The sequence below is a fragment of the Carassius auratus genome, unplaced genomic scaffold (assembly GCF_003368295.1).
Source record: "Carassius auratus strain Wakin unplaced genomic scaffold, ASM336829v1 scaf_tig00020715, whole genome shotgun sequence".
NCBI lineage: Eukaryota > Metazoa > Chordata > Actinopteri > Cypriniformes > Cyprinidae > Carassius > Carassius auratus.
Genome location: NW_020525049.1, coordinates 40,879 through 52,074, shown reverse-complemented (window position 1 = coordinate 52,074; position 11,196 = coordinate 40,879). Strand labels below are relative to the sequence as shown.

At 35.7% G+C, this 11,196-nt stretch overlaps 1 protein-coding gene across 1 annotated transcript; it reads left to right on the top strand.

The window, feature by feature from the left end:
- Positions 1–7,931: 7,931 nt before the first annotated feature.
- LOC113076562 (uncharacterized) lies at positions 7,932–10,507 on the top strand. Its single transcript, XM_026249261.1, has 4 exons — positions 7,932–8,124; positions 8,383–8,703; positions 9,395–9,721; positions 10,118–10,507. Exons 1-4 carry the CDS (start codon positions 8,070–8,072, stop codon positions 10,267–10,269), a joined length of 855 nt encoding a protein of 284 aa, XP_026105046.1. The 5' UTR covers positions 7,932–8,069; the 3' UTR covers positions 10,270–10,507.
- The last annotated feature ends 689 nt before the right edge of the window (positions 10,508–11,196 follow it).

Sequence of the window (11,196 nt, the reverse complement as noted above, 5' to 3'; positions counted from 1 at the left end):
ACCGAACGGTTCGTTGGACTAATTAATTAGATTTGAAAAAAAAGAGAGAAATATAATGATATGCGTTCAACAAGGTAGCCCAAAAACCCAAACGATGTAACAGGCAACGCCCCTGACACTCCCGAAGAAGAAAAAAACACGTTTGTTTATGTTAGGCTACTCAGTCAGGCGCTCGTGAGCGAGCAGTTCGTGCACGGTACGCGGTGGCCAGTGCTTTTAACAGACCAGAAATAGAAGATCCAATAACCAACAGGGAACTTACAGGGAATCCAAAGTGCATCCAAACACCAGACCTGTTGGTTATTGGAGGATCTTCTATTTCTGGTCTGTTAAATGCATTAGACACTTTGCAACGAGCCTTCAGCGTGTGCTGAGTGAGCGAGCGCCTTAGGGGCCGTTCACATATCGCGCCTAAAAACGCGTGGAAAACGCTAGGCGCATCTTTCTCCTCCTTTCCAAAGCGCTCGGGCAGAAGCGCTCCTGAGGCGTCTGTCTTTGCTAAGCAACAATGACGTGCTCTCTCCACAAAGACGCGGAAATTTCAGCAAAGGATAAATGGATTTGCAGCTCTAAAAAAAAATCGCTTGCAGTAGCTCTGTTACTAAATCTATTTCAAAATGGCAATCCATATACAGTACAACTATGATCAGCTGTTCCTCCATCTTGGCTGAGCTTTCAACGTTGTTACAGGAAAGGATGAAGCTGATTGGTTAGTTCTTGTCACATGACCCGCGGTGCGCTTGCGGCATTCTGAAAAGTTGAGATGTTTTTACATTTTTCTGTATCTAAAACGTACCGAACTGAACCGAACCGTGACATCAGTGTATCGTATCGAACCGAACCGTGAATTTTGTGAACCGTTACACCCCTAATATATATATATATATATATATATATATATATATATATATATATATATGTGTGTGTGTGTGTGTGTGCATATATGCTGCATTTAGGTTTCATGTGCATATATCCACATATAGGTTCTTTCCATGTGGGTACACATCGTATGACCAGAGATACTGCTTTACGGCAATCCTTCAGTCACTTTGGTGCTTTCAGAGAATGTCTATGGTGCTTACCCCTTATTTTTCTTTCCGTACTCTTCGTTCCTCAGGTCAGCTGAGCTATTATGTTTTATGTTTTGTATGATATTTTGCATTTTTAAGTTTGTTAATTTGCTAGATGTAAAGCACTTTGTGATTTTTATCTGTGATAGGTGCTATATAAATAAAGTTTACTTACTTACTTAATTTCCAGAGCCGTTGGGTAACTCCTAAAAAACCCATTCAGTGAAGTAGTTAAAATAGTTAAAATATTAACAAAACAATTTGTATGTAGCAATCGAGTAAGGGAAGAGTCCCCCTCCCAACAACACGTATCGTTACGATCTGTGGTGGCCCACGCAACCTGGCCAATTTTGGACATTAGCCAACTTTCCCTCCCACCTGTACCACCATAAATTCAGGTAGGCTTTGACAATTAACACAGTCCACATGGGTTACCTTTTTGCATCCTTGGGAAATAAGAAATAGGACCAACCCTTGCCCACTATTAGAACAATTTTCAGAGTAAATTTCACAGTACATACATAAATAGGCAGATAAAAGTGCCTGCAACCAAAAAATAAAAAATAAAATAAAAATTTGCTGCGTTGAAAAGAAAAACTTGGGCGAAAAAGTCCGCTTTAACATTCTGATACTGCTGATTCTGATTCGGATGCCATCAAGCGGTATCTCTTGTCTTAATCAGTCCTTCACTGACCAATCAGCGTTCATTAGCAGAATGCTAGCGTGCTATGGGCAACAACAACTCAACATGTAAGAAATCGAAAGGACATAAGTACTTGTTCATTCAACTTTCGATCTATATCCCATGTTGAACTTGCAAAACCTACAATCAGATCTAAGATTTCTCATCGGCAATCGGGTGAAAGGGACAAATTTTTCCATCTAGCCCCGTAGACTCACATTCATTTTGCACTCATGGTGATCGCCCCCAGTGGAACTCTGGTGGAACTGCAACCAAAATTTGGTACAATAGGACTTAATAGGGAGTGGGAAGGCTCTCCATAGACGGGCTCTGATTCAGATCAGTTCGCTGACGGTATTACCGTAATATGCAGTTTACATGCGATCCTAGAAATAACGTGGCTGCTAGACTGACCATGCTTTTCTACTTGGCGGCTGGCTTGACCGCAGTCTCTTACCCTTCCTTCCTGTGACCATTCTTCTGAGGAAGCAATTTTTTTTTTGCATATTTCGCAGCAATGTCTCCCCAAAGTTTAATCCTCCAAGTACAGAAAGGTGTTTAACCTGAATTTAATTTACACAGTATTGTCAAATGAATGAACACAGTATAGTTCAGCTGTATTTTGTCAAGTAAAAATGTCTGAATCTTGTTTCTTTGGAGCTCCTCATTCACTTGCAGCTTATCCTCAAAAGAAAGAAAATCAGATCTCTTGTCTGCAGTAGCCGGCAAAACAGGAGATAATGCTCTTTCTCCGTTGCAATTATTTTAACCATTTGATACTTATAAAACTTATGATTTGATACTTATAAAAACCCTTAATATAAATATTTTGTCAAAACATTTATATAAAATGTATTATTTAAGTTATTAATATTACTTACTGTTATTTAAAGTAAAATTTTGCCCTTTTGCACAGAAGTCATCCGAAAGGAAATATATATATATATTAAAGAAAAAGCACACTTAATATACATTTACTTAATATATTATTATATATTTACTTAATATACACTCTACCCAAAAACACGAGTGCAGTTGGGTTGTTTTGATTAAATAATAATAACTAAAAAATACAACTAACACAATAAAAACATGGTAACACAATTTAAAACATGATTTATGATTTATATAAAAAAAGTTATTTGTTTTTGCAAATAAACTATTCAAATAATAAAGAAAACATTAAAATAATAAGAGATATTATCAATTTGTGGATATTTTTCTTAAGTCTTTATATTATCGGCTCAGAAAATATGGTAATTTGACTAGAATCACCAGAGACCAGAATTGTAAAACATTGTTCCAATCAGTTACTAGTATTTACATGGCTTCCACTGCCATTGATTGTCCATGCTGATTCTAGGAAATGAATGAGAAATAGAAAACACTGACACGTGTTCAAAGTAATTAAGCCTCACAATAGCACTCCACACTAACATTTGAGGACTTTAAAAACAGATGGGTAACCACTACTGCTCTATCAGGATCAAAATTTAAACATTGCATGGCTTTGGATTTTAAAAAGGAAAAATGTAACATTTTGATTAGTATTTGAATTAAGTTCTTGAATAAACTGTTACTGGTGCTACAAAAGTACAACAACAAAAAAAGAAAAATAACAAAAACCCATTATTGTTATTCTGTCGTATAAACATTTAAGTTGACATATTTAAATAAATCGAAATTTTATATATTAATTGTGGTTTTCACACATTTAACCCAGTAATTCCATTTTCCATAATTTCAATTTACCATTTTCAATAAAATAGAAAATAATATCGAGAGGAGCCAGCTGAGGTGGCTCAGGCATCTATTTCGGATGCCTCCTGGACGCCTTCCCAGGGAGGTGTTCCAGGCACGTCTCACCGGGGGGAGGCCCCGGGGAAGACCTAGGACAAGCTGGAGGGACTATGTCTCCCGGCTGGCCTGGGAACGCCTCGGGGTCCCCCCGGAAGAGCTGGAAGAAGTGGCTAGGGAGAGGGAAGTCTGGGTGTCTCTGCTTAGACTGTTGCCCCCGCGACCCGGCCCCGGATAAGCGGAAGATGATGGATGGATGGATGGATGGATAGAAAATAATAATAATAATAATAATAATAATAATGCGTCAACTTAAAAAAATAAGGCAACTTATTGCAAGTGCTTTTTTGAGTAAACTTAAACTTGTGACAACTTGTGATGTTAAGTTATTATTTTAAGTTGGGTGGACTTTAGTCCCGTTTGTTAAGTTTACTCAAAAAAGGGCTTGCAATAAGTTGCATTATTTTTTTTAAGTTGACATCATCAGTCATGTCCATCAGAAATGTATGATTGGCCCAAACCAGACACCTTACACAGAGTGTCCTGATTAGAGTGTTAATTGTATGGCTTTGTTCATACATCATGCATCAAGATAAGTAATTTACAATAATTCCAGAAAAATGTCAGAACTGATTTAATGTTATTTCTCAAAAGGTCCTGTTCACTTGATCCAAAAATGGTTAAACGACTGGATATTTTCCAGAAAATACAATATGTGTCTTACCTTCAAATTGATGTGCCATCACTCTATGCCCTTCACTCCGTACATCCCAGTTTGGTGTGTTGCAGAAATATAAAAAGCAATATTTTATCCTCTACTGTCGGTCAAACCCAGCTCTTATTACGACAGATTGTAGAATAAATTGTATATCATTCAAAAAAAGAAATAAACAATAAATGGAATAATAAAAACAGAAATAGGAAAACTTTAACTAAATGTTAATACCGGTAGGCATAATTTAATTAGTGCCATCTGTATGTGTAACGTCTCTGTAGACCCTGGCACCTCTGTATCATTGACATATTAATAAATTGCAGGCTAGCAACCATTTTTGATATATGGTGTTGATCTGCTTATTATTAGGCTTATCCGCTAAGTCCAGCTCTTGGCAATCTGTCAAGATCCCCACATGTCCTTGATGGCATATACAGAATTTCACTGTTCATAATAACATTTTCACAGGAAATTGACAGCTATGTTAGTGGTTTGTTGTAGGGAATGCCAGTACGAATAATGTAAACACACATGTAAATGCTCATGTGATTGAAAAAAAAATAAATAAAAATCCTTCATTTGGAATTGGTCAATAGATTTGTCATGATTCTGCCTTCATGTCCCGACTTTTCTCTAGTCTTGAGGCAGGATCATGACAGACCCGTGTTTTGTGTACAAGCACATGGCCTTGTCTTTGGGCCATGTGCTTGTGTTGTCTCATTCCCTTGCCCCGCCCCCCTTGTTATCCTAGTCTTGTTGTGATTGCCGTATCTGTGCCACCTGTCATGTCTTAATTGTTCCCCTATTTAGATCTCCTAGTTTGCTCTGTCTTTCGTCGGTTCATTGTTCCACTCTGTGAATGTTCCACATATGTGTTTCTTCCTGTCAGCCTCCTGAGATATCGTGTCCTTGTAACCCCTCCAAGAAGTCTTTGTACTACCGTGAGTGTTTGTAAGTAGTTAGTGTTCAGAGTCTTTGTTTACCTTTTTATTGTGTTTTGTATAGTTATTTAGTGTCTTCCCTAGTCATTGTTTTCCCCCCTCTTGGGTTTTGTTTTTTCCCCTTTTTGTATTAATAAATCTTGTGTTCAGTACATCCTGTCTGCATCTGAGTTCGTCCCAAACCCATCCTCATAACAAGATTTCTATGTTAAATAAAAGCCTCAAATCAAGGCTTCATCATGGCACATCCACGATTTCTGTTATATTTAGATTAAAACTTCAATATTAATCTTGTAATTATTTTGAATTTTTATGATCATGTAGAATAAAAACATAAAGACGGAAATCGTTTTCACACAATAGATTTTCATATGAGAAAACTGAAAGTCTCATTCTGGGATAAGAGTTAAACTATAAATCAAAACATGAAACTAATTTGGTTTTTACCCGGTCACACATCAACACACATACTGTACATATGTTTCTTTTAATTTTACAACTTAGTTTTATTAAAATTATGTAATAAATTATTAATTTCATGTAAATTTCATCAACTAATTCAAAAGTAATTAAAAAATGATACTTCAATTCCATTTTAAATGTGAATTTGTTGCCAGTGTCATACGACTGTTGAACATAACTGTCAGCCACAATGAACTTCTCTAATATTTCTTTTCATATCTCTCTAACAGCTCATGTGCCTGTTCCTGTCATCAGCAGAGACTCTTCACAATGTTCATCATCATCATCATCATCCTCATCACAGCAGAATTTTATACTGCTGTGTTCAGTGGTGAATGTGGGTCATGTGACTCTCTCCTGGTACAAAGGAAACAGTTTATTGTCCAGCGTCAGTGTGTCTGATCTCAGCAGAAGTCTTTCTTTACATCTGGAGTGTCTGGATGATTTCTACAGCTGTGTGGTGATTTATGACATCAGATCCAGAGGCCATCAAATGAAGGAGAGAGAGTAGATATCAACATTAAGCACTGTTAAATTCGATATTCAGAAGAGTGGAGATGTTCTTGAACAAGTGGACACATTACATATTAAAAACTAAATTAATTTGTATTTGTTTCACTTCAGTTGTGTTTGTAGCACTTTTCAAAATGCATTTTTTTTCTTAAGTAGCTTACCAAAGAGTAGTGCCTTATAATAAATCAGACTGTCAATAAATATATGTATGATTGTATATCTTGTTAGTTTTTTTGTAAAATAAGGTGCAAGATCAAAGACTTATTCATTTAATCTAATATTCTAGTCTTATTGATTTCCACATTTTATCATACAGAATAATGTGAAGCTATTTTTTTAAATGTTTGTTGTAAGCCTTGGTTAAGATTCAGTTCACTTCAATTGAGTTGTGTGCTTATATTTATTAAAATATTTAGTTGTAAGTTAGTGGACATTTCTTATTGCTTTTTTTGAGTCAAATGAAATATGAAATAAATTATTAAATGAAAAACTTAATCATATTAAAGGGTTGGTTAACCCAAAAATTAAAATCTGTCATTGATTACTCACCCTCATGTCTTTCCAAACCGGATTTATCTTTGGAAAACAAATAAAGATATTTTTGATGAAATCCGAGAGCTTTCTGACCCTACATAGACAGCAAGGGTCCTACCACGATCAAGGACCAGAAATGTATCAAGAACACTGACAACATAGTCCAAGTGACATCCGTGGTTCAACACTAATTTTATGAACCTGTTAGAATACATTTTGTGTGCAAGAAAAATAAAATAATGACTTCATTCAAAAATTGTTCTCTGAGTCATCTTAGCTACATTTTGGAGAGTACCAAGAAGCATTTGCTTTCCTCTGAACGTAAACAAGGAGCAGTGCATGTGTATGTTGTGCCAGCAGCAACACACACACACACACACACACACACGTTGTTTACCTGCAGATCAAAGCATGTGTATGCGCATGCATAGAAATAGTCAAAGCTATGATTGTTTATTGAGTATTTTTTTATTATTATTTAAGTTGAACTGTACAATTAAAAAATTGAAAGCAAACAGAATAGTTTCTCTCGCTTTGTTAAATTATAGACCAACTAAAAATTCAACTTCACTCTCTGACTGTAGATGGCAGCACTACAAAGCAGCGCAGCACTTAAAACACTGCTTTATTCTGCATTATACAGAGACGAGATGAAAAGTAAATGTCTGATGTGTCTCTTCTCCTCTTTGCGTCCGTCTTGTCTTGTCTCTGTTTACATCATGTTTACAACTTCCTCTGACGCCCTTCATGCTGAGGGTGTTTGTGACAAGAACTGGATTAGAGCTTCATATTCTTTAAATAATGTCAAATGTGTCTGTTTAAACCTCGTCTCAGAAAGAGTTTGTCTTCTGTTTTCTCTCTTCTGTCAGTAAAACATTCACAAGAACATGCAGCACACAGAAAATCCTCTTCAGCTGAGACCCAAATCGAGGACCTCCTCGCTGTCAGGCCACAGTCAAGCTCTTTCTCGAAGCTCTGCTACTGTATATCAGCTATAAACTGAATGTCAGTAACATCAATGATTTAATATCAAATGTTCAGAAACCACAAGCTTCCTCTTAAAATGCTGAGCTGGGATCATGAGCCAGTATTGTTTCAATCTTAATTACTACGGTCTGTCTATAGTATGTGAAGACCGTGTGTGAAGACATACAGACTGTGTGGGAGGTGTAACTGGAGCAGTTTATTCACACTTACCTCAGAGCTTCACTCAACCACTACAATACACACGACAGCGCTCAGCTCTCCAGCTCTTCTGTCGCTTTCAGCTTTCAGGAACTTAACAGAACTTTTCTGCTGTGTTTAGTTTTAAATGTCAACTTTTCTGAATTCAGGTCTGTTGTTATTTGAAGAAAATGGGAAATGTTGAGACTTTTATTTTCATCTGTTTGTGCTCATGGAGTCTGGCCGGTAAGCTTTTTTTAGCAACATAATTCTGATATTTATTATTTCCAACATTTAGTTTCATGTTTTATCAGACTCAATATACATCTTTGTGTTTATGATGTCCATCTTAACACTTCTCTCTTCCACTCACATCAAAGATTTTATTTTTTGCTCATTATTGAATTATACATTGAAATTATACATTAAGTGTAGAGTCTGTAATTGTATTGCAGTGAGAAATATTCAAATAATTTCAAAGAGTAAAATATATTTGTTCTTCAGGTGTGTTTGGTGATGAAGTGAAGTTCGTGTCAGTGATGGAGGGAGATTCTGTCACTCTGAACATTAATAATACTAATATACAGAAAGATGATCAGATCATATGGAGATTTGGACACATTCTGATCGCTCAAATCAACAGAAAAATCAATAAGATCAGTGTTTATAATGATATTGCTGATGGGAGATTCAGAGACAGACTGAAGCTGGATCAGACTGGATCTCTGATCATCACAAACACCAGAACCACAGACACTGGACTTTATAACTTAAGCAGCAGCAAAACAGAGACACTGTTCCACATCTTCATTCTCTCTGTCTACGGTGAGTAGATAATTATTATTCACCCCGTTGACCACTTTTGATCTGCGAGTGTTTCAGTGGTTGATTCTGGCTGAGGACTTTATGAAAAATAATCATCTTAAAATGTTTAAACTTTGAATAATATAACTCTATGTAATACATAAAAGCACTGTGTGCATAATTTGACATTAACCACTCGACTGGAAATGAAGCATAATAAAAACATTCTGTTATATTTAAATTAAAACTTCAATATTAATCTTGTAATTATTTAGAATTTTTATGATCATGTAGAATAAAAACATAAAGACGGAAATCATTTTCACACAATAGATTTTTTTCAAACTATTTTAAATCATATAGACATGTTTATTAATACTTTTCTGATGGATTTTCATATTAGAAAACTGAAAGTCTCACTCTGGGACGAAAGTAAAACTATAAATCAATACATAAAACTAATTTGGTTTCAACCCTGTCACACATCAACACACATACATATGTTTCTTTTAATTTTACAACTTAGTTTTATTAAAATTATGTAATGAATTATTTATTTCATGTAAATTTCATCAACTAATTCAAAAGTAATTCAGTAATGCTACTTCAGTTCCATTTTAAATGTGAATTTGTTGCCAATGTCATATGAGATGTGAACAACTGTCAGCCACAGTGAACTTCTCTAATATCTCTTTTCATATCTCTCTAACAGCTCGTTTGCCTGCTCCTGTCATCACCAGAGACTCTTCACAATGTTCTTCATCATCATCGTCATCATCATCATCCTCCTCCTCATCATCATCTTCATCATATTGTTCACTGCTGTGTTCAGCTGTGAATGTGAGTGCTGTGACTCTCTCCTGGTACAAAGGAAACAGTTTATTGTCCAGCATCAGTGTGTCTGATCTCAGGATCAGTCTCTCTCTTCCTCTGGCGGTGGGATATCAGGATAAAAACAGCTACAGCTGTGTGATCAACAATCCTGTCAGAAACCACACCACACATCTCAACATCACTGAACTCTGTCAGACATGTCCAGGTATGTCTGTGGCAGTACATCTACAGTATATCAGTGTTTCACATTAATAGACTCTGGTGGTCTGCTGTAATCTTTCCATATTCAACTGACAACTACTTTCAAACTTTCCATAATGACTTATGTTATGTTTTATGACATTGGTTTAGCAAAGCATCTGTCAATGTTAAAAGTGAAATTGTGATATGGATTAGAGTAGTTTAATTAAAGAAGTATGTAGTCTCTCACGCTGGGAGTATCAAAGTGAAGGGCACACTGTGCACACGAGCAGCTCAGTGTCTGCTGTTCTTCACAATCAAAAAAAGAAAAAAATCCAGTGCATTTAACTCTAAAATGTACAAAATGTCTTTCAGGGGGCCGTATATCTATTTTAATAACATTCATTTCCTCTCTCAGAAGTCTGTATCCTCTGCTGTGGTTCTACTGAAGCTGCAATCCGATTGGCTCTCTCTGCTCTGGTGGGCGTGGCTGCTGTTGCTGTGTTGATTTATGACATCAGTTCCAGGAGTCTTCAACAGAAGAGAAGAAAGAAGACAACACCATCTGATTAATCAGATACTCAGGAGACTGGAGATGTTCTTGAACAAGTGGAGACATTACATATTATAATCTACATTAATGAGCTAATTAGTATTTGTTTCACTTCAGTTGTATTTGTAGCACTTTTCAAAATTAATTTTTTTTCTAAAGTAGCTTTCCAAAGAGTAGTGCCTTACAATCAGTCAGACTGTCAATAATATTTGTATGAGAGTATTTCTTGTTAGTTTTTTTGTAAAATAAGTTGCAAGATCAAAGACTTATTAATTTAATCTAACATTCTAGTGATATTGCTTTCCCCCTTTTTTTTCACACAGAATAATGTGACGGTATTTTTTTTAACGTTTGTTGTAAGCCTTAGTTAAGATTCAGTTCACTTCATTTGAGTTGTGTGCTTATATTTGTTAGAATATTTAGTTGTAAGTTAGTGGACATTTCTTATTGCTTTTTTGAGTCAAATGAAATATGAAATAAATTATTAAATGGAAAATAAATCATATTAATGGGCTAGTCAACCCAAAAATGAAAATCTGTCATTAATTTCTCACCCTCATGTCTTTCCAAACCGGATTTATCTTTGGAAAACAAATAAAGATATTTTTGATGAAATCCGAGAGCTTTCTGACCCTACATAGACAGCAAGTGTCCTACCACGATCAAGGATCAGAAATGTATCAAGAATACTGACAACATAGTACAAGTTACATCCGTGGTTCAACACTAATGTTATGAACCTATTAGAATACATTTTGTGTGCAAGAAAACAAAAATTATTCTCTGCGTTACCCTAGCTACATTTTGGAGAATACTAAGAAGCATTTGCTTTCCTCTGAACATAATCAAGGATCAGTGCATGTGTATTCTGTGTCAGCAGCACCACACACAAACACACACACACACACAAATTATAGACCAACTAAAAATTCTAATTCACTCTCTGA